The sequence below is a fragment of the Hylaeus volcanicus genome, chromosome 5 (genome assembly GCF_026283585.1).
Source record: "Hylaeus volcanicus isolate JK05 chromosome 5, UHH_iyHylVolc1.0_haploid, whole genome shotgun sequence".
In the NCBI taxonomy this organism is placed as follows: domain Eukaryota; kingdom Metazoa; phylum Arthropoda; class Insecta; order Hymenoptera; family Colletidae; genus Hylaeus; species Hylaeus volcanicus.
The window spans coordinates 28,912,832-28,936,115 of NC_071980.1; the positions used below are offsets into that span (position 1 = coordinate 28,912,832).

General features: G+C 44.5%; 4 protein-coding genes across 15 annotated transcripts in view; 2 read left to right on the forward strand and 2 right to left on the reverse strand.

The window, feature by feature from the left end:
* Positions 1–50: 50 nt before the first annotated feature.
* LOC128877524 (palmitoyltransferase ZDHHC23-B) lies at positions 51–2,033 on the reverse strand. The gene is made up of 3 exons (XM_054124899.1): positions 1,244–2,033; positions 970–1,146; positions 51–664 (listed from the first exon to the last, which is right to left on the reverse strand). The coding sequence occupies exons 1-3, from the start codon at positions 1,771–1,773 to the stop codon at positions 472–474; spliced, it is 900 nt and encodes a 299-aa protein (XP_053980874.1). The 5' UTR covers positions 1,774–2,033; the 3' UTR covers positions 51–471.
* A 94-nt stretch (positions 2,034–2,127) lies between these two features.
* On the reverse strand, positions 2,128–21,200 carry LOC128877525 (ankyrin repeat domain-containing protein 49-like). 4 transcript variants are annotated; one of them, XR_008457254.1, is made up of 5 exons: positions 20,797–21,199; positions 20,577–20,737; positions 20,172–20,508; positions 17,229–17,450; positions 12,362–12,504 (listed from the first exon to the last, which is right to left on the reverse strand). XR_008457254.1 is itself a non-coding variant. In XM_054124902.1 (4 exons), exons 1-3 carry the CDS (start codon positions 20,942–20,944, stop codon positions 20,173–20,175), a joined length of 645 nt encoding a protein of 214 aa, XP_053980877.1. In that variant the 5' UTR covers positions 20,945–21,200; the 3' UTR covers positions 2,128–2,144; position 20,172. The 4 variants fall into 4 exon arrangements, 3 of the variants coding, with proteins under 3 accessions (XP_053980877.1, XP_053980876.1, XP_053980875.1); XM_054124902.1 differs by lacking the exons at positions 12,362–12,504; positions 17,229–17,450 and adding an exon at positions 2,128–2,144 and having other exon boundaries at positions 20,797–21,200; XM_054124901.1 differs by lacking the exon at positions 17,229–17,450 and having other exon boundaries at positions 12,365–12,504; positions 20,797–21,194.
* Positions 2,271–19,941, forward strand: LOC128877519 (lysosomal-trafficking regulator). 9 transcript variants are annotated; one of them, XM_054124887.1, is made up of 27 exons: positions 2,271–3,307; positions 3,422–3,678; positions 5,215–5,387; positions 5,676–5,914; positions 6,430–6,515; positions 7,457–10,155; positions 10,236–10,304; positions 10,599–10,750; positions 10,836–11,080; positions 11,152–11,321; positions 11,454–11,975; positions 12,111–12,215; positions 12,330–12,639; positions 12,716–12,870; positions 12,948–13,172; positions 13,272–13,468; positions 13,541–13,990; positions 14,068–14,385; positions 14,457–14,846; positions 14,921–15,181; positions 15,247–15,637; positions 15,795–18,007; positions 18,098–18,284; positions 18,376–18,540; positions 18,620–18,756; positions 18,840–19,075; positions 19,155–19,941. In XM_054124887.1, the coding sequence occupies exons 3-27, from the start codon at positions 5,381–5,383 to the stop codon at positions 19,633–19,635; spliced, it is 10,410 nt and encodes a 3,469-aa protein (XP_053980862.1). In that variant the 5' UTR covers positions 2,271–3,307; positions 3,422–3,678; positions 5,215–5,380; the 3' UTR covers positions 19,636–19,941. The 9 variants fall into 9 exon arrangements, with proteins under 9 accessions (XP_053980862.1, XP_053980865.1, XP_053980866.1 ...); XM_054124890.1 differs by lacking the exons at positions 3,422–3,678; positions 5,215–5,387 and having other exon boundaries at positions 14,457–14,573; positions 14,646–14,846; XM_054124891.1 differs by lacking the exons at positions 3,422–3,678; positions 5,215–5,387 and having other exon boundaries at positions 10,611–10,750; positions 14,457–14,573; positions 14,646–14,846.
* Positions 21,201–21,692: 492 nt separating the features above from the next.
* Positions 21,693–23,284, forward strand: part of LOC128877551 (zinc finger SWIM domain-containing protein 8 homolog) — a 77,351-nt gene continuing 75,759 nt past the window's right edge. Inside the window, exons 1-2 of the mRNA XM_054124939.1 lie at positions 21,693–21,735; positions 21,813–21,964. Coding sequence (XP_053980914.1) covers positions 21,693–21,735; positions 21,813–21,964 — 195 coding nt within the window. The remainder of the gene's footprint in view (positions 21,736–21,812; positions 21,965–23,284) is intronic.

A 23,284-nucleotide genomic window follows, 5' to 3' on the forward strand; every position in this document is an offset into this window, starting at 1 on the left:
AATGGAAACGTGTATTATACGTAGAGTATTTTATGTTCAGATCTTAGATGTACTGTACACAATTGAATAATACAATTTATTACGTAAATCGTATAATGATCACTTTATCACAGTTACAATAAATATATGAATAATTGATAATGTGCATATTAATGAAATAATAAATGTAATTGCCATTTGAACCGAGAGCAGCAATTTTACGACCCGATATGTCGTCATTAAGTTTAATATCATCGGCAATAGTACATGGTACCTTGCGATTGTAAAAAAAGAAATGAGAGTGAGCGGCATTAAAATATATTAATAGAGAAAGGTGCATTTGAATCAATATTAAAGTATACATTGAGACTCACATACCACTACACCCAATGGTTTTGCTTCATTGTCAGAGTTTTTGTAATATTCGTTGCATAGCACAAATTATTATCTTCCGTATAAATTAAATTTAATAATTTAAACTACATTTGGTATTTAAGTTTTGCAGCAAAATAATCGCGATACAATTTTCAATGTCCCATGGTTGTATTGGCTTCCAGCTTCCAGAAGACGTCGCTCGTTCGATGTTGTACCAAGGTAAATTAACCACAGATGATATATTAAGTAGAAAAGTGCCACTAGACCAACAAGCAAGCTGTAGAGTGCCGAGATGAAGCAGAGGGCAATGCTGGAACAATATGTACATTATTATATATCGTTTGGGTACTCGAAGCAAACAGTTGCGCGACACGTTATCTATTCAATTTTTATATCGTCAGAAAGCAAATAAGAGATATTACAATATTTACGACTTTAATACGAGTCTCGACAATTATCACTATCTCGCGATTATTGTAGTTTCCATTGTAGATCCTCAGAGAGAGTCTTATTACAGAGAAGCGTCGTACTTCCCTTGCATATAATTTGAACAGATCGTATATTCTCAATTAATTACCATTATTCAATGTAAAATATCACCTATGTGATACGTACTCTAACTGATGATATACGTCGCTGCAATCGTCTGGTAAAAGAATAGTGCCAATTAATATAAACGGATGGCAAACACTAGTCATGGTTAAATTGGAACCATAGATAAACGCTATAGCTGAGAAAAACAAACATCCCAAATACCATTTTAGGTTGCTGGAGCCTATGCAACAGTCCAACCTGTAATATACATGAAAAATATCATTGTTAGATGAGATTATTAATTGTTTGGCATACGTAAGGAAAAGATTGGTTTTAGCATAAATTGAGACTGTACCATTTACAGTGATATTCCCTGTTTAAGATACATGTCTGACACATGCGACAATGATGTGCTTTTGGAGGAGCTCTTCTTCTACATGTAATGCAAAGTTCTCCACTACCTTCGCCAAGTTCTAAACCTTGAGTCAATGTACCCTCCTGTGTAGTGGAATCTGCGTTTAGTCTACTCTTGTAGCCGCACAATATACCTCCCACAACACAAATTATAAACACTAGATTTTCTTCTGGCAAGATCTCTAATAACGGTACCACACTTACTTCAAATATCAGCATCAACATAACGACACTGGTAATTGTCCACATAAGAAAAAACTTTGTTCGTAGTAAAAACCTCAAGAAGTTGTGATGCAAATAGTAGACCAATAACGGTGTCGCGATGAATATAATTACAGTAGAGAGTATCGTTTGTGCGGCTATCACTGCCAATGTTGGAACCGCGAATATCGGTATCATTGCATCAACTGAAATTTGTTTAGCACCAGCCCTCCAGCCACAAGGATTTCGCAATCTCTCCCAAACAGTCATCTTTGATAATCTATAACAGTTGTGTCGAAGAGATGCGATGTGTTTACACTTTCATGGAGAATCGAACGAGGAACATCGCAAAATTATACAGGGGGTTAGAAACGTTTTATGAAACGTTGCTCGTTCGGTTGGTTGTATACGTGTATCTACGAGTTATTGTAAAATTTCAATTTAACGATTCTGAAAAATGTTGCGTGAAGGATAGGTGGCAGCACCATTTAAAAAATATATAAATATTATTAAACGAACGATTGTAAAATTCGAAATATCTCACGTGTGGTGTCTAAGATAATGTTTCTCTTCCTCTTCAACGACGAACCATTGTTTCGATAGAAATCGATACTCCTCGTTCGACAGGGATTTCCTTTAACCTACAAGAGTAAACAGACTGATCTATTTAGATGAAAAATGAGATAAAGTACGGGTAAAATAAAATGTTTTCAATTTCGATTATCCACGTAGTATGTACAGTAGTATGTAATACTATGCGAGTTTACTTTTTAAAAAAACATGTCACGTAGAAGAGTGTTTCAGATAGTAATTTGAAAATGGCGCAAAAATCGTGAAGAGGACGTAAACCAGTGTCTGTTTCCAGTATCCAATCGCGATTACCGTATGTGCTTTGCGTAGTACGAAAAGAACAATGGTGTCGATGTTGTTATTTCGATGATAAAAACTGTGACGGATCCTTGACAAATATCGTACCGAACCCCAACCGGACGGTGTGTTTTAGGTAACAAATATATGTATATTTGGCGAGTGAACGAGCCGGCTAGAATTCTCGAAAAGGCATTGCCAATTCGTTCTATCCGTTCGTATGTTTTCCTGTGTGCCTATTACTGCCTATGTGCCTGTGCGACATTCCCCGTAATGCGTAATCTCGTCGCGGACGAAATCCATAAACGCAACACCAGTGGCGGGAATTATGACGCATATGGAGCATACCGTCAACTACGTCAGTAAAAAAAAGATTTTACGCAAAGAGAAAGAAATTCTAGTATCGTAATATTGTAACAAGAGGATCGAAGGTAAACTGTCATTACAGTTTGTTATTGGTCGTATGGTAATGTCGAGACATTCGATCAAATTACGTAAACCAACGTAATCATCGAATCTATCAGTTTTCGTTGCGGGTGATGGTGAAAACTTGATTCTTTAATCGAGATAAACGTAAAAACGATAGCCAAGAAAATGTAAATCTGTTTTCTCTTGCGTCGATAAAGCAAATTCCAGAAATTTGAGGGAACGTAACGACGATGCAATACGAATGTTTTCCAAGGACATCACCGGAAGTTCCGAGTAACGATTAATTCTCTATAGCACCTGATCGAAGGCGGACGTATTTAAATGAGCGATACACGTTACCGGAAAATCAGATAATTTGATATACGAAACATTTGGATTATCTTTGATTTACCGTCTGCAAAATATAGTTACGTATTTTGATATTTGGACTCTGCAAAATGTTTAAACTCGTTGTTTTAGGTCCGATTACGAACGTTTTTCCAACTTGAAGAAATGTCATTGGAAAAAGGTACATTACGATGAACGATCGCGATGCGATTAGGTGCAGTGACGGCCCTTACGTACATACGCTTTTTTCGTCGATGCGACAAACGGCAGGAGAAATAATTGATTCGGTTTTTAGAGAAAGAGAAAAAGACGCGGATGTACACCGTTATCGCGTCTTGTCGTGATGATGCTAATTAAAGAACGACGGGGTAGAACTTCATTAAGATAATCTCGCAGCATAATAACGAGCGGACTATACGAGTCGAAGATTGATCGACAATTACGGCTGGACGGGACGACTGCTGCCTAGTTGAAACTGAATGTTTTCAATTGTTTGCACGTGTTCAGGCGGTTATCGTTGTTTGCCAGGCACTCTTACAGTCGCTGATCGTGGTAGGTGGCGATGAAGAACGATAGAAACAGCCGATAATTGTAACGCTGGAAACGTAACGTCGGATGTTCGTGGCACGGATTAATTTCCATGTTCGTAACATACGATACAGAGTGTAGGAAAATATGCGGTAAGAAACGAAAGATGTAGAAGATTTTCATCGTGTATCGAGTAGACGATCGGCAACGGGGCTACGTGACTAATGGCATGTCTGTTAGGGATGGCATCCCCGATGGAAGGGGTGTACATCCCGTATATGTATATCGAACGACGCCGGAGGGCGTTACGTTCCGTTCCGTTCGCCGGCATCGTCTACCCTTCATAGGATTACAGCGTAACCCTCTCTTTTTTTTTTTTTCTTCTTCTGAAACCACAATAGTAGGAGCCGCCGCGACGCGTGAATCATAAGTTTTCGTTGACGAAAGAAGCCGATTGGAGGGTCTGTTTGACCTACGGGAGGCTCGTCGGTCTAGCCTCCTCCTTCTCCTTCCCGTGATCGTGGATCCCATCGCGGAGCCTCGTACCGTCATACGCTAATACGCTATAGACTCGTACTCGATACTCTTCGGGATCAGCTCACAATCAGCCGGCAAACGGGCAAAGTAGCCACGTTAGTCGTTCTTAAACGCGTTCGATCACCGATCGTCTTCCGAGAGTCCGTGAGTCCGAGGTCCCGCTCGATACACGCGATTAACGATCGAAAAGTTTCGATTCGGCGTACGTTCGGTCCGCGCGGTAGTTCCGTTCGACAAGTTCTCTCGAAAGGACATTCTCGAAGCCTGTGGTGAAACTTAGTGGAAATGTTGTTCGAAAGATAAAGTTGGCGATAGGGGAAGTTGTTTTCTAGGACGGGTCGGATTTATCGAGTGAAATACGCGTGGCGATTCGCGAATGCGATCCAGCGTCGCGGCGCGGTGCGGACCGGCGACTCGATTCCGGAGTACCGATCGCGTTCCGCTGGAAGAGTTTCTTCGGGAAGCGCATGGTGAAGATCAATGACCATCGGCTTCACGTCGTAGTAAAAAGTCGTAATAGAAGAAACTCGTAAATCACTGTTGTTTGACCGCGGAACGATAGCCGATCGTTCGCAGAGGTCGTGATCTTCGCCGATGACGGTTGAACGTACGTTAAACGAATGATTTCGTTGGAAGATTTTCTTTTCGCTAAGAAAGAAGCGACGTTAGCGGATAATATATAGGTACGGAGGACGATCGGCGGTAATTGGCTTTTTCCGGTGTATGCAGTTGTACGGGAATTGAGCGAGCCCGAAGGAACCCCGGGTATCGTTTCGGGAACTTGTCGTTGGTCGTATGGTTGGTATAGTAGAGGTATAAGAAAGAATCGCCACACGCTTCGAGACGGAGCGATAAGAAGGCGAAGTGTCGGCGTCGCCGTGCCGTCGTATGGTACGACGCACGAGAGTAAGTCGGCTGATAACGAGTAGCCGATGCTGGTATGTAGACCCGGCACTGTTGTCCTAACGACTACCGCCGACCAATAGTGTCGTCACTCGTCACTCGTCACTTGTCACGTTCCAGCGATGCGTTTGGTAGCCAGGACGAATGCGACCACGATGCCGCGGCCGTTCAGGAGTCCATGAATTTGGAATCACCGTTCTCTCTCCGTGGGTTGTGCTTGTAACGCTGAGAAGCTTTCAGGCTTCGCGAGGAATGCTGGAAACTGGTCTGTCGCGAACTCGTGGGGATGTTATGTAAGCCGTAGTTGGTCGACGTAAACGCGTATACACGCAAAGACGTCGCGTACGCGAGAAAGAGACGCGTCGCCGACGCCAGTCGCCGCGGTATAAACTCGAGGTTGTCGAAGACGCGAAATTCTCGGTGAACACGGTGACAACTGACAACCGATAACTGAAAACTAAGCGTGGCTCGGCTCGGCTCGACTCGTACGCGAACGCATTTCGTACGTGCAAATGCGCGCGAAGAACAGTAGCAAAACGTAGGGAAGTACGATACACACAAGTTCAACACGATCGTTTCAGGTGATCGGGTTACGTGCTCTAGCAGCGATCCTCGAAGGTTACCCGAGGACACTCTGTACCCGTGGGTCAGTTTCGACGAGCTTTTCAGCTATGAAGAAGATACGCAACTGAAGACCGGGGACAGGGAAGAAGACGAAGAGAAGGTGTACGAAGAACGTCTAGGAATGTCTTCGGCTTCGGTCAACAAGCTGCAGATTTTCTGGGACCGTTTCATTCACGCAAGGTCGCAGAGTTACGAGGTATACGCGCGTACCGTTTCCATTATTTCTATTCTATTTTCTTCTCCCGTACGATCCTTATCGTTCGGTTTCGCTCTTCTCGTTTTGTTTCAACGGAGAAGAAAGAGCAGAGACGATCGTTACCGGATATACCGGTACCTACTATGTAACGATACCGTTGTTACCTTGACGTTTCATCCTTTCTCTTTCGAATCTTCTCGGTACGATAGAAACGCGAGGAATTCGCGACGACGATCGCATTTTCGTTTAAACGCATCCTGGATAAACGCGTGCTTTCCTTCTTTCCGTTTTGTTCGATTGTAAAAGATCTCTCCTGAATCAACAGCGATCGTTCGTTCTCTTACGCTTAAATTCCGCTTAAAAATCGCCTCGGGATGACGTACAAGTCACGCAATCCTCTCGTCCCTGGCGCGACGAGTCGGTACTCGCTACCAACTATCCACCGTATCGAATTTGATAAAACACGACTGATTTTATTCCTCGACTTACGATTCGATCGATTCCTTTTGTCTTAGAAATCATCGTGGCTGGACGTATTCCTCGCCGAGTTGCTTGCTCAAGCAAAAGAATGCCGAGATGTGAAAGATGCTCTGTCGTTTTGGTAAGGTTACGGACCACTCGATCTAATCCTAGATTTAGAAGGAGACGTATTTTGGTTTGGTCACGTCTCACGTACAGTATTGTCTCGAAATGAGCAACATTCTATCCCCACCTTTTTGTTTCAAATCGGCCGCTGAGTGAGAGAGATAAGTGAGAGATCCGTTAAAGCGAGAAGAAGAGATCAGTGGAAAGAGCACAGAGAACATGTGTAATGTTTTCTCTTTCTCTGGAATGTGTATTCTCCGAAACGATACTGTTGGTTGTATGTAGTTCGCCGCTACACCGTCTCGCTCGAGAACAAAGTCAAGCCGAATAGCATACCTCCCTCGAAACAAGCAGCTCGCCGGTCCCGACCGAGTTGCTTAGTTCGACACGATACTGTATTTACGAACCAACCGCGATTAATCGGAAAATTTGTCCCGTTGTAATTCGTTTGCGCGTCGCGATTCGCTACGATAAGGATTTGAAAAAAGGTGCGCGGAAGGATATCGGGGAGGGCGACTAATGGCACGCTCGTTTTTACGACGACATCACAGCAGCGCACGGTGACCGCAGATGGATAATACGATCTCGCGTTTGCGGTTCCGATACCGATGCGACGATATTTTTCTCGCCGTCGCTTTCTCGCATTTGCACTCGCCGCGAGCGATTCCTTCCTTCGGCTTTACGTGGTTCGAACATTAGTGTATTCGAAAATTCTGTTCACCTGGCGTTCACCGCGAGTACATCAACGTTCGACGCGCGATCTCGACTTTCATCGACGTACGTTCACATTTCGCTCGGAAAACTTCCTTGGAAGATATCGCGTCACTCACTGAAAATAAGATTGCGTAAAACTGACCGTATCGAGGCGGCAACGATAAGCGGATAAGAGAGCACCTCGGTGCGTCCAACGGATAAGATAGAGACGTATAAAAGACGTAATGGAAATATTGGTTCTAGTTCGGTCGGCGGTGGCGGTGTGTCTACCCTTATAGCCTGTGAGCTACTTTCGGATGTCCACGAGCTCTGCGCGAAGAGGATCGACGGAGACGAACTGGTCGGATTGAGAAAGTATTTGACGCAAGATCGCGGTTGGCGTTGCCTGGCGGTTTTGCAGCTTCTCGGTGTACGCGGTCTTTCTTGCGGACGCGAGCTGGTGGCTCTGCTGGTGGCGCTTTATCCAGTCGCGCTTCAGGAAGAGGGCGGCAAGCCCGACTCGACGGCTTCGAACGGATCCGCGCGGAATCCGTATGTGAAGTTTCACTGCAACGACGACACCGTCGACACGATACATATCGTGCCGCGCGCGAAACCGAGAGCGATCAAATCTAGCCGAAACGGTGCTTCGTACGAGGGAAATGGTGCGTCGAGGAAAAGAGCAAATCGTAGACACAGCATCGGTATCGGTAGCAAGGTGCCGACGCACCACAAGCAAAGATCGTTTGGTATGCTCGAAACGCGCCGTAACACGTCGGAAACCGCGAGCAGCGAGTCCGAATTGTTGACGGACGGTATAGATCAGGCGCGATCGGTCACGCTCAAGATCCGGCTGAATCCGATGGATTTCGAGTACTTCACGTCCGTGGTTAGAAGCGACGAGGAACAAAAATGGCAAGCGGCGCTCTACGAGCTGCCCACTCGGCCGGCCAAGAAAACACCGACCGACTACGCGGACGAGAGGATCAAGGACGTTCTAGAGTCGAGGATCAGCAATTTCGAGGCCAGTCTGTTGATCGTGCAGCTGCTTCAAGGGCTCAGAGACTACGACACCCCGGCTGAGCAGACTCCGGCCGTGCAGGTCCTCAAGTTCGCTTTGGACACGTTATGGTCCCTTCAATTCGGCATAGACGATGCCGGTTTCTCCGGCACGGAATGCGCCACGTTAAAAGCAGCGGCTGCGAGGCTAATGCTGACGGCGCTTGAACGCGTGCTCAGAGCGAACGAGCCAACCACGGCCGTCATTCACAACGGACTGCTACCCATGACTTTGAGATTACTCGAAGACGCTTGCAGCAAACCGGTGAACGTGCTTTCACCGGAAGAGGGCTCGCTGCTGCAGGAGTTTATCTTCGGTACCATTTACGGAATCGTCGCTTTCCTTTACTGTCTGTTGCATCAACAGGGAGCTTCCATCGAGAAATTGTCCGACTTTCTCGAACTGTTTCAACTGTTTGCCGAAAGCCAGGACGGCAAGCTCGTCGAAAGAACGATACTCGCGATAGTCGAGTTGCCGAGCACCGACCAGGCGAGATCGATTACCCGCGCCAGAAAGGTGATCGATATGATAGGCGCGCTAACGAGCGGTTTGAAGTCGGCGCGACGCGATATCGATCACGCGGCTCGGTGCAATCGAACCAAACACAAATCGTGCGTCGATCACGTTCAAACTCATCATCATTCGGATATATTCGGTGTCGCCCATGCTCGGTTGGACGTCGGTATCACCGCGAAACAGCTATGCTGCGTTTCCTCCCTGTTCATGACTCTCGTTCGTTTGCTCGGAGGGACGCATCCTTTTCCCACCGAACTCCTAGTCAGATTAATCAAGGTCTCGACGGCAGCGGGCACCTGTTGCTGCTTTCCACCGCGAGTACTCATGCGCGGCATCGTCTCGCTTCTCGACAGGCGCGACCCGGCGACTTACGCTCCCGCGGTGATGCTTCTCGAGCGTACTTTCTTCAAGGAGCTCGGTGCCTATTCGGAATCGAACTTGTGCACCACTTGCGACAGATCTGCGACCTACGCTTGGGACTTTCTACGGTCGTACGCGGATCTCTTGACTCCGGACGAGCCGAAACTATGTTACGTTCTAATGGCTCACCTTCTCAAGGTAGGGCCTTGCTCTAGCTTCCACGTCAGACGAGAATTGCTTCTGCGAGTCTTCTACCCCACATTTTTGAAATGTAAAACCTACTACAAAGCCGATACCGGAAACGTCGCAACGAAATTTCTTCTCCAGTCTTGTCTATCCGCGATATCATGCCTGATCGTGAACGCACAATTATACGAAGGGTTCGCGGAACTCGACGGACTGAACGAAACGTTAGCCTTGCTCTCGGATATGACTTTCGCGAGAAACGTGTACGCTGTTCTCGAAGTGAGCGTTGTTATCGAAATCCTGAGAACGCGAACGAATTCCATGGGATCCGAGTCCCAGGATGCCGAGGCCGAAAGAGATCGACCCGCGCTCAAATCTTTATTCGATTCCCTCGAAAAGGAAACGAACGAGTTGCTCTCTACTATAGAGGATACGACCGATAACTCCGACCGAGTGGAGAGAGATCTCGCGACTAACGACGCGGAAATCGGCGATCGAAATGCTCAACGATCGACGATGTTCGACGCCGATACACGGGACGGTACGCGACAAGCATTCAGCGAAACGAACGACTTGGCTGCCGATGCGATTTCCCATCCTCCGGAAATACTCGGTAGTTGCCTCGAAACCACTCACCCGACGTCTCTGAGAACCGATAGCGACGCAAATGCGAAGAAGAAAATTAATCTATACCAGGCGAGCGCCGCGTGGAGAGCCACAGCCGTGATAGCTCTGAGCAGCCCAACGTTCCGCACGGAATTGTTGAGGCATTCCCTGTCGAACAAATGTTCCCGAGTATTGAAAACGTTGGCGCTACGTATCTCTACGGATAGTATTACAGGTGAGTTAGTCGAAATGCGGAAATCGGATTTTTCTTTTAGACGTACCATCATCTTTTATATTTTTTTATATGCATCTTAGATACCACCAACAAATCGGCGCACAAACTCTTCGAGGCTTTGCTCACGTGCTGCTTCACGTTACCGTGGCGTAAGTATTTTTACGTATAACGAACGCGAACCGCGTGTATTCGAAGTGCGTTCCTACGTACTGTTCGATCCCGCGCAGCTGCGGATTAGAATTCCGATAAGCTCGGAGAATTCGTTGACGGAGTTGAAAACAGTCGACGGAACGCTCGTTATTACCGGTAAATATCTTTCCGAGTATTCGATCCTCGGTGAAGCTTCCGTTTCGTGGAATCGTCGTGCCGCCGCTGCTTTCTTCTCGCGCACATTTTTATCGGCTACGTTGCAAACAAATTATTGCAAATGACGCGCTGTACAGGTGACTGCGCAGGTGACATAATCGGAAGAACACTGATGGACACAGGCGTGAAGCTAGCTCGTGGACTGGCCGTGATCGTGGAAGTTTTATTAAAAGTCTCTATGCTGAAACCAGCGCAAGAAGAAACTATACCTCAGCATACTCGGCCCAGGGTAAGTTTCGTCCCGCGATTTTTTCTCCGTTGAACGCGTCGAATTTGGCCGCCAAGCTATCATCTCTCGGTCTGTTTCGTTTCAGTTACCGACTATGACGTTGGATGCGATACCAGACTGTGCGATGGACGACAGCAGTACCGGCGAATACGTGACCGCCGACGACGGCTACGAGGCGGACGTCGAGGTGGCGGGAAGAACTCCTCGCTCCGACGGCGTAAAGAGACGCAGCAATTCCCTGGGTCCGGTAGTCGAACCTAGAGGCCACGCGAATGCGCACCCAGCCTTGTGCTCGTTAGCGGTCGACCTGTTGATTCATTTTACCGAACAGTGAGTTTTCTTGGACGAGTCGCGCGATCTATATTCGCGCGATGAATGTTCTAAACGACGTTCTTTTATAGAGGTCTGGACGCCGATAGAGAATCCATCGTAACTGCTGGTTTAAGAAAAGTTGCGGTTACCTGTCGAGAGAGCGCTTCGAGTTGTGCCGCGTTAGCTGGTTCCGGCGTGATTATGAAACTACTAAACGGCTTTAAGGATATATTCGCCAACAGAGATGTTCGATATCAAGGTAACCTAATCGTAACGTTGATTCTTTACGCCGCGCCGGCGTGAACGTGTTACGGCAGATATTTTTCTCGTACTCTCTATGTCTATAGCATGTCTAGTATATTACAAGTGTAACGATAACAACTTTTTTCAGATTTGCAACACGCTGTTCTAGAAGTGTTTACCCTGTTAGCGACGCAATCTATTTTGCCGTCAGAATTGGTCGCATACCTGTCTCTGTTTAAAGTCGAGGCACCTCCGCTTTTATCGCTGTTGGAACCGCTTTATCATCTCGTCCTTGGCGCGCGTCCTCAACCAAATTTTATCCTATCGTTCCCTGTACATTCGGAACTGTCGAAAGTGTTGCCAAAAATTCAATCGGAAGAGTACAAGAACTTGGAAAAAGCTGAGAATCTCGTGAACAATTTCCGGAAGAGACACTTGGCGACTGGAATATGCAGCCCATGGTCTGTCCACGCAACGTGTCTGCCAGTCGGATCGGAACTGGCTTGGCCGGTCTGGTTACACGGTTGCTCTGTTTCCATGTGGCTAAGGGTCGAAAGAGGATCGCCCGTTACTGGTAAAGGGACAGTGATCGGTACGTCACCGTTGCTCGATTCGGACAACGACAGCTTATCAGACTGGGGTGTTCTGTCCGATAATTGGAGTCGCGAAGGTTGGTGGTAAAACTTAATATCATACGTAAACTAACTTTATTATTTTATATTATATTATAAGATTGCGTTATGTATACGTGATTACTGCAAAAGGACGAACTTGTACCTAATAGTTTCTCTGTTGTTTTCGCCAGTCGTGGCAGGTTCGACATCTCCACCTACGCCGTCGTCGATCATTCATTTAATGTCTATCGGACTCGAGTCTTTGGTTCTCGAAACCTGGTTGGACCTGAGATCAGGTAACGAACGATACTCGACGTTGCTCGAATTATTCGCAAAACACGATATCGTTGTCGTAACAATTATCCGTTGTTGCACGCTTTGTATCGGAATTTCTTAATTTTCCGTTTCAGACAAATTAATCTTACGGTTAACGCGACCAGACGACAAAACGAATCGTACGGTTTCCGAAACATCGGTAACTGGGATGCTTCCTTCTGGGCGGTGGCATCACTTGGCACTGAATTTCAAGGATACCGTTTTAAACAAACGCAGCGCCGTGGTCGAGGTTGTCCTCTGGGTGGACGGCTGGAAAGAAATAAACGCGCGATTACCATTCGACGGTCTGTTAGTGAGAAAGCCTGGAACTACATGCGTTCTACTAGGACAAGTCGGGTCGAGCAGTATCGGGGCCTGGTATTTGGGAAACTTGATGGCATTCAGGTAGACGCCTTTGTCGTCTAACGTTCAATTATTGATTATCATGTCTCTATTGTACATACGTGAACGTTTATTATAGATGTCCAGTGTTTACGAAGGAGAGAGCATTATACCTGGCGAGTCTTGGGCCTAATTATACCAATCTTGCGGAATGCGCTCTAAACATGGATAAACCAGATTTCGCGCCGGTAATCGCATCTGGAGCATTGGACGGTGTACGAGAAGTAAAATTCGGTGAGTACCGTGAAAGATGCGATCGCTGTCGGGTACCTACTATCCAACTATTCGATTACACCTATATTTGACTACAGAGGGAGCAGGGAAATTTGATACGAACCGAAGAAAGTCCTACGGTGGAACGTACTTGAGGCATGCCGTAGAGACCAAAGTATCCGAGACTAAAATCGACTGGGATGCGGTCATGGACGCTACGAATTCGCATCTGGCCGAACTGCAAAATAATCTCCTTCTCAGTTACGAGGCACAGAATCCGAATATCGTTCATCTTTACCCTCAAGCTATCGCGAATCCTGCCGGTAGGTTTGCCAATTTACCTATATACTCGATTCGATTCGATTAGTTTTGTTTCGATGTTGGTCTTTTCGTATAAATGTTACCTGCGTACTCGTTTCTAGCCGTGGTAAGAAATCTGTTTCCGGGTCAACCAGGTTTTAGGGTTGTCTCCGCGCCGGAGCACAGAGTTTCGCAGCAACCACCTTTGTCTTTGGCTCCGATACTGTCCGTTCGATTGGAATGCCAACAGTACAGAGGACTAGTACCCGCTGCAACCTTAATAGGCGGAGTACCTATATTTCTCTTTCTGTTTGCAAGAGTAAGTATACCCGTACAGAGACGATACACAGCTGTTCGATCGATTCGTATTAAAGAGTAACTTGTGTTGCAGGTAGTCGAATTGGACTCTACCGAGGAAGAACAAGCGTTGGCTCTTTCGATAGTTCTGCACTTGATACGAAGCGATTCCGAACTGTTGAATCAATATCGATCGGAAGGTGGGACCGCGTTGGTCCTACGCGTTTTAGAATCGCCACGATGCCACGCAGGTAGGCACGTTCTGAAAGCAATGTTAGACGCTGCTTGCGATAGTTCGATCCTGATAAAAGATGTAGGCAGCGGCAATCATTTGATCTCGCAAAACTGCGAAGCCGTCATTACGGATCCTGAACTGATAAAAGGCGCGCTGACTGCGTGGAGAACATGGGCTCAATACGATACGTTGAATCTGCTATTGCAAGCGTTGTTAATGCTGTTGAGAGACCAGCACTCGCAGCGCGAATTTAACGCGTCTCAACTGAACAGGGTAGAAATCGTTGACACGATTTTGACGTTGTGCAAGGTATGCGATACGGGTTCAAACAATTGTACGGATTCGATGCAAACGAAATCGACTGTTTTTTCCTTTGTTTATCGTAGGAGCACTTCATGTACGAGGAACTAGGCGCGGTAGTCGATTCTTCGACGGGAACAGCCGTAGTCGAATTGATCAGAGCATTGATGGGTGCCCCGCCCGAATTTGCTCATCTCGTGGCAATCACCGATTATTTGGTTCTCGTTCATCAGGCATCGGAAACTCATATCACGCATTCGAGGCACAATATTTATTTTTTATTACCGTCCCTTGGGGAGAAGAAAGCTGTAAAGAACGCATCCGCGGTAACTACCAGTACTTCGGAGGAATCTATCGGAACTTTAGAAAACAGTAAACTGAGCAAAGGTTTAATAAACGCCCAGGTTGGTACCTACACGCTATACACTCGGATAACAACTAGAATAACATTTAACGAGGCTTGTATATTTCGCAGATTCAGAAAAGTAAAATCTCAAAGAGAAAAGAACGCCGAAACGGTCCCCCCCAAGATACCAGCGCCGGAGAAGATTCCGGAATCGCAGCTAGCGATGGATCCAATCCCCTCAGTACTGCAAGTATTAAACAAGTTTTATTTCACTCGTTAACAATTAATAATTATCTCAAGCGACAATTTTCCATTCAGGAAAAGCAGCCCACGTGGACAGACGAAAGAAGAGCATGCCAAGGACTAGTTTGCGAAGGTCTTTTGTTATTGCTGCGGGATGCGGTCAGAGTTTTACCGGATAGTCAAGTTGGCTTGGTACTGAAGCACGTTTTAAGAGCTGAACTTTTACTTGTACTGGCAAACAATCCCGATCCCAGAGTTCGTACAGCGTTGATCAAGGTACCGCGTGAAATTCGTGAAAATTAAGCAGATCTCATTGCAGTTCATCCTTTATACCGACGATTCTTTCGCAGGTCGTACAAACGTATTTACAACGCGCTAGCGACGAAGAAATCAACAAATTCACCAAGCAAAAGTACTTTATGCATCTAGCTAATCAAATAGCTTTATATCCTGGAAGCGAACCGCTCGTAGTCGCTCTCGAAAATCTTGCTTTGAGAGGGCCGACTCTAGCCGCGATGCCGCCGTTAATGGCTATGATTGTAAAAGCAGCAGCTACCGAGCCAAATATAGCAAGACCGATAGTGTCCTTTATCACCGACGTAATCGCAAAGGTAAGCCAATGCTAGAAGAATGGAACGAGAATGAGAAGGAGAAAATTAACGAGTTTTCATTTCAGAATCCCAATGCTTTGAGGATGCTTTTAGAGCAAGGATTGATCGAATCGCTGGTTCAGGCATTAGTCGCAGGCGCCCACAAAGGCGGTTCTACGTCCCTTTACCGAGACATCCATGTGCTGCTCGTTGCTATTGCTACGAAGCTCTTGGAATCTCTGGGAAGTCATCAAATGCAAGCTATTTTAGACATGCATTTGATATTGAATTATATGGAATTGAAAGAAAAATCTGACTGTACGAAAAATAGAAGCTGTGTGTCGGTCGTAAGGGACGCACAGGTTGCCCTCTTTGACGGCGAACTGGACGTGCTCGCTTCAAAAGTCTCGAATCAGTCGAGTTTCCGGTTACGCAGCACAGCATCGTATCTCGCTTCGGCGTATCACATAACTTCGGGTAATTGTATTGTATAATATTCTAGAACTCTGATGTAATTCCGACGGTCTCGATTTTCGTTTTCAAACGTGTTTATCGTTTGTTACGAGAGGTGACAAAACAAGTACGGCTTAAGCTTATCGGCTATCGTCGGTATATAATTTTTTCAATGTTTTAGTTTTCACAACGTCCAGCGATCAAAGCGATCATGGCTCCCGATCGTCTAGTTTCGGAAGCCTGCACGCCCCGACCGTCGCAACGTTGCGCGAGCCAGGAAAAGGAGAGCTACTCGAGCGATTTCGCATTATTTTAACGCGAGCAGTTGAATTTATAACGGCAGCCGACGAATCGCCGTCTGGAAACGAACTGCAATTAACTAAAAGATTATTCTCGATTCTATTGCACGGCCTTTGTAATCCGTTGGAGAAGAAAAATCACTGGACCAGTGGATGGTCGACCAGGCATGCCCTCCGAAAATATACGGCCAAGATAATGATGTGGTTACTCGGACCTCATCAGAGTAACAATACGAGAATTTTTGCCGTTAGATCGTTGATGGAGGAGCCGAAAGCTGATAAAATATTATCCTCTATTCTGGAAGTTCATCCGCAAGTAGAACAGAAATTTACAGTCTTCTTTTGGGATCTTTTGCAAAAACGGGGAGAAATGTCGAGCGCGGACGCGCGATTATGCGCCGAGCTAAGGGAAGCGTTGAACGTATGGGACTTGGCGAAAGGTATAGATCAAGCTAGTTCCGCTGTATGGAACGAAGAGCTAGCATTGTTGAGACGCGAACTGATGAGAGATCGCGACATATGGATCGACAATAATCTTCCAGCTATCCAAAGAATTGGCAACAGATTCGACGTTCTCGGTAAGCAACTAACGGAGAGTGCTATGACTATTACGCGTACAGTTGTGGAGGAACAAAACCAAGAACGCAAAGTATTAATGGAAAGACTGAAACATTCGAGAGCAATGGACGCCCAAGCGCTCGCGAAATGGAGGGACTTGGCCCGACGTTTAACGCACGAAAGAGCACCTTGGTATTTCGCGAAAAGTTACCCGAGAAGTTGGGAATTGGATCCAACGGAAGGACCCGCGAGAGTTAGAATACGATTGCAACGATGTCACTTGAACATCGATAAGAGATTCTTCATGGCCGATTATCGAAATAAACTGGAACCAGCGGAAATCGAGGCGCCGTTATCTTATCTATTCGTGACCGATCGACAAGATGCGAACGCTACGGCATTGATCGAGAGACTCCATACCAGCGAAAGAATACGTAAAATGTCTCAAGCCAAAGTTGTTACTCCTAGAGCCGAAATAGCTGGCGAAGTTCTTATCGGTGAAACATGCCTTTACTTCGTACCTGACAAACCCGACCTACCGTTACACACCGACCTAGCTTTGGGTGGCCTGGATTTAGCTATGGTAGGTGGAACAGCGTGGCGTCTCGAAGATATTCGAGAATTGCATAGAAGGAGATACCAACTACAAGAGAGGGCCATCGAAATATTTTTAATTACGGGCAGAACTTATTTATTGGCATTCAACTCTTCCAAGGAAAGGGATGAGTTCGTAACAGAATTATCTGCTTGCAACTTACCAAGGCGAGTACCTGGCGACGATTTGAACGAAGCCATCACCCTCTGGCGAAGCGGAGCTTTAACCAATTGGGAATATATCACTTGTCTGAACAAGTTAGCTGGCCGTTCGTACAACGACTTGATGCAGTATCCCGTATTTCCATTCGTCTTGGCAGATTACACCAGCGAAAAGATCGATTTCAACAATCCACAGATTTACCGAAATTTTAAACGGCCTATGGCTGTGCAGGATAAAAAAAACGAACAACATTACATAAACAATTACAACTACCTTAAACAAACTTTATCGGAAGGATTGAATCTAATCGCGTTAAATCAAGAACCATTTCACTATGGCTCGCATTACAGTAATTCTGGCACGGTACTACATTTTTTGGTACGATTACCACCGTTCACTAGCATGTTTCTGTGCTATCAAGACAATAATTTTGACATTCCCGATCGAACGTTTCACGCGCTGGCTACAACGTGGAGATTAACCAGTTGCGACTCAACGACAGACGTGAAAGAATTAATTCCAGAGTTTTTCTACTTGCCGGAATTTTTATTGAATTCAGAAGGATTTAATTTCGGTGTACGACAAAACGGTAACCGAGTGGGAGACGTTGAATTGCCGAAATGGTGCGGAAACGATGCGCGACTTTTCATTCTTGCTCACAGAGCAGCGTTAGAAGCGGATCACGTTAGGGAAGTTCTACCCTATTGGATCGACCTAGTGTTTGGATTTCGACAAACTGGAAGGCCAGCGGTAGAAGCTATAAACGTTTTCCATCCAGCGGTAACTTTCAGACACCCGTTACTCGATATTTCTGTCCTATTTATTATTTAAATTAACCATTACCAACATTCGGAAAATTTACATTTCTAGACCTATTATGGCTTCAATGTGGAACAAATAGCGGATCCTTTGGAACGTCAAGCTTGGGAAACAATGGTGCGAACATACGGCCAGACGCCAGCGCAATTATTTAGAGCTGCCCATCCATTGGCAATCCAAAACCTTGGAAACACAATGTTGCATTCGCCGTTACCGCAAGTTATTGAAGGTGTAGATGGTACGTAGCAATTTCTCAGTTTCATATATGTATACGATTCTCTCGTAAAACGCTGGCATTACGACGAAACTTTCTTTTACAACTTTCATAGGCATCAAATGGGGAAACTATGTCGGCGCACCCGGAAACGAGCCTGCTTTATGTTGGAAACATAAACACAGGGCACCATTAGCGTCTCTGGTTCCCTTAATGACTGGTGACGTTTTTGGATTACCTAGCTACACTACTCTACTACTCGGTTACACAAAAGAGAAAGGTACACTTCGTTTCACTATACATATACAATATAATATATACATATAGACGTCTTGTAGAATATAATGTTATACTTTTAGGTGCAAGTATGTTAAGTGGAACGTCTGTATTGGGAGCTGCCTTAGTATCATGGAGCGGTACGGACGGAATTGCAAGACTGAAATGTAAGAAAGAACAACCGCCGAGGCCATTGATTAAGTCATCGGGTTTGGACCCGGTAAGTAAATTATCCTAACATGTGGAACAGTTACTTTACTTCAATAGTATAATATGTCTAATACAATTTCTCTTGTTTTGTAGATTACTATTTTAGGATCTGCTCCGGATTGCGGACAACTCTGGACAGGTCATTTATCTGGCAGAATAACAGTCTACACGTACACCGTAGTTACAAGCAAAATTGATTTTAGTTCGACACCAGCGTGCGTGCTTTTAGGGCACAGCAGTAGAGTAACGGTTATATCTCTTTCCCGGGCATTTAGTATAGCCGTTACGGGTGATGCAAGTGGCGTTATCATTATATGGGATTTAAACAGGTCAATATACTTATAAGCATATACGTGAAAATTTATATCGGATTCTACGTTAAAATAATTCACCGTCTTTTCCTTGCAGCTTAACGTACGTGAGATCGATATCTTGCGATCAGAATTATCCTATTCGTTTACTAGCGATTAGCGAAACTCTCGGAGACATAGCGGTTACTTACGATGCTTGTAAGACGATCGAGTACTCGACTAAGAGTCAGTCTGAACTGAAAGTATTTACGATAAATGCAAGACCGGTTGGATCTGTTCTCTCTAGGAGAAAAATTACAGCTCTTTGTTATAGCAATGCACCCGAGGGAGTTTCCGTAAACGTTATTGCGACAGGATTAGATAACGGAGTCATAAGATTGTGGAGCAGTTGGAATTTGAGATTAGTTCGAGAGATTCTTAATTTTACCGAAGGCTGTGGAGCGGTAATAGCGATCGCATGGTCATTAGATCAGCATCATCTCTATAGAGTAACCGAAGATTGTACTGTGCTCATATGGGAAGGAACGAAACGTTTGAGCAATGGTACACCAAAATTCGTTAACCTAACGTCGCTATAATGTAAATAAACGATTTAAAATGCCTTTTGGACACACCAACGTGCAACTTTATATTTTATTTTAGATAGTAGTAAGTAGTTCTTTCTTATTTTATCGATAAGTGTATTGTAACAAACACGTTTTATGCTACGATTACGACGTTAACGTGTTATCTTTACAGTTCGCATTTTTATCAAATTCAAATCACTCGAATACGTCTTTGTTTTCTATAATGATAATTTTATATCGCATTTGCATCTATTAAACAAAAAAAATATGTTAAAGTATTATTTCATTGAAGTTTTTAATACAACAATTTTTGTTATATTTTTTTTATACATATTGTATTTATATGTACAATCCACTTAAACAACAAGAACAAGGTTTGTCTTGTTGTCTGTATTAGAAATATAACGATACCATGATAGAAGATATGTTTATATCGAACCATTACATTTAAATATTTTTCACGTTTGTAATGTTATAGCGCATACGTTCGTATAAGTATATTTAATGAATTCATAAATTATAAATAATAGGAAAGTTTCTCAACTTACCTCAAATGATATTCAGACAGTCTTCAATTATCTCAAACATCGGATAATACTTTCCTGTTCGCCTCGCAATTTGTTCTGCCGTATCCCCACTTGAATTTATTAAGCGAGGATTTGTATCCGGGTGCAGAAGAAGAAGTTGCAGAGCAGGAGAATTGTGGGAGCTCGCGGATACTAAATGCAGAGGCGTCTGATCTCCTTTGCTCTTAGCATTTATATTTGCTCCATTTGCAATTAAAAGTGCAGCACTTTCAACGTTATTCCAACAGCATGCAGAATGTAGCGGTTGCCATTCGTCCATAGTTTTTGCGTCTATCTTTGCACCAGCTCTAAGCAAATACTATAAACGACAAGTATATCAAAATAATTGGAACATGATAATATAATTGGAATATAACTTGAACATACTTCCACAACTTCTATGTGATTGCCATAGCAGGCTCTGTGAAGCGGAGTGTAGCCATCCTTATCCATGCATTGCAACAAACAAGGATTTTTTATTAATAATATTTTGATTTTTTCTAGATCACCTTTTTCAGCTGCGCAAAGAATTTCATTTTCATCGGGCTCTACACAGAAAATACATATATAATCATTGTAAACACTGTTAAAAATTGCAAATACTAACCTTTTGCGTTGCGTTCAACCTCTACTCCGTCATCGTCGTCCTCCCAAGCACTCACTTGCATACGTTCGGTTCGCGGTTCGCTTAACATTTTGTCACGGATCGCTTCCAAATCTGTTAATTTATCGCTCTCCTCCTCGGACGACGACATGTTTACTTTTTATGAAACTAAACGACGAATCCAAAAATTCATACTCGGATTAGTCCTGGATTAGTCCGTACGATTACCGGATGCCATAAATCCGCGTGAATTTTAAGGTTATACGCAGGCGCGATAAACGAATGATGCGCATGCACCAATATCCAACATATTTATAATGACCTGTAAATATGTGTATCATGAAACATAAAAGGTAAAATCTTAAACATTCTTTCAATAATTACATTCTTTTGTTGGACACAAATTGTATAATTTTGCAAAGTTACAATTTTTTTCTTACATTCATTATACATTGATAAATTTTATTAGTCGAAGCACTTTAAAGTATCGACTCGGTTAGTGGCGTCATCGGTGGGAAAACGGCCAAGTTTGCAGTGAAAATAGTTGTAACCTTTACAGTAATATAGCGCCACTGATATCTTTTAATTAATTATTCTTTATTTTTCATAAATGTATAATTAATACGATTCTTTGTTTAAGAAGAATAAGAGTAGTAGCATCAAAGACCATTGTTATCTAACATTTCTAAAATTATATTTGTTTCAGGAACGCGTCATCTCGTTCACGTGTGAGAGCTAAATATTTTTTACGCAGGCCTTCATCAAATACTCGATTGAATCAACAACATTTTAGGTATTAACGTACATTTTATACGGAATACAGAATGAAATAGTAAGAAAGATCATATATAAATGTAAGCATAAACTTATAATTCAAAAAATTGGCAGTGTTCCAAAACATGGCGCCATCAGTGGATCAAGGCAAGATGGCGGAAGGTGAAAGTAGGCGACATCCCCTCCACAATTTGGACGACAGAGTTTTCTCGCGTGAGACGACTCTCTGCACTACATCCTTTAAGTTCGTGACCGTGAAAATGGAGGAAAAATCACGAAGTTGAACGAGAATAGCCGAAGCGAGTACGAATGCGAGGATTATGGAGGGGGCCGTCGGGACGGCGTCCCGATCGCCACCTGGCGGTCAGTCGACAGTCGTAGCAGCGAGGCGCAGGAGGTTCGCTCGCCATATTTATTGTTGTCGTCGTCGATGGGGTAGGCTAGCTGAAGTTTTGGAGCTAGTGCAGTGGTAGTGCGTAATTTCGACCTAAATTAGCACAATTCTTCGCGTGCCTGTGACAAGATAGACCTTCGCCTAAGGTACCGGGGACATAGTGCAAAATGTCTCTTACATAAAACTGGTGGGGCACTGGTGGCTCAGCTGTCCTACTCTGTTGTCGAGTGCGCCGTTCTATGTGTGCATGTGTGTATACATATATAATCTATGTTTGTGTACTCCCCATTCTGTTCTGGTTCCGTACTGTACGTTCGGTGGTGCTAGAGCATTAGTAGTAGTAGTGTAGTAGTAGGTGAAGGAACGGAGGGGTGTGAAGTGCACCAGTGACGGAACGGTAAACTCGTTAGAGAGGGTGAGGTAAGCAGGAAAACGGTTAGAATATACGTGAACAAAAGGTGTGAAAGGTGGAACAGTGAGACATACGGGTGCGATAGACGTAAGGAAAGTAGAGGGGTTGCTCCCCTTTGCGGGGTTTAGTGGTCGTCGCACGTTCTTGACGTGGGTCTGTCGACCCGCCAAGGTCCTTGTCTTCCTCTCTCGGACTCTGCTATGCTCTCGTGGTCACTGTTCTCCAATTTTCCTTCCTCTTTTCGTGGCTTTCACCTAACCTAACTTAATCGCACGCTGTTCGTTTGACGTTCGCCATAATCTCTGGTAGCACCGTCGTTTAGTTTCGTACTATCGAGTCGCGTGCTCGATGCTTTTTTTTTTTTTTTTTATTTCGTTTACTGCTTCGCGAACTTGGACGAAATATAAAAGAGGTTCTACTTTCAGTGGTGGAAAATCAATACGCTTTTTCAAACATAGCGACCCGACATCAGCTGTTTTTATTTTACCAAACTTCGCGACAAGTTCAACTTTTTCCTCAGCTACGTGCGAAGATTTCGCTATTCCCGTGTATCCGTCGCTCGGCACTTTTTCTTTTCTTTGTGCTGGATATATCGATTCAAACTTTTTAGTCGATGGCGACTTATCGCTGCTTTATCGCGTTACGCTTTCGCTCTTATACGCGAAAATAGGTTGTCGCTGGAAAAGCGTTATCTAGTAGATTATTCAATCGGGAAGTAGAAATCGTTTCGAGATATGTTTTTATTTACATCCACCTTGGTCGTTTACGCGTCAAGCAGTCGTTGCGGACGATACCGGTTTGAAGTTACGCCGCAGAGGTGAGCAAAATCGAATAACAGAATTGGAAAGTGAAGGGTGACCTTGCGAGCATCGCGATCCAAGTACGCGAGTTACAATGATAGTAAACAACAC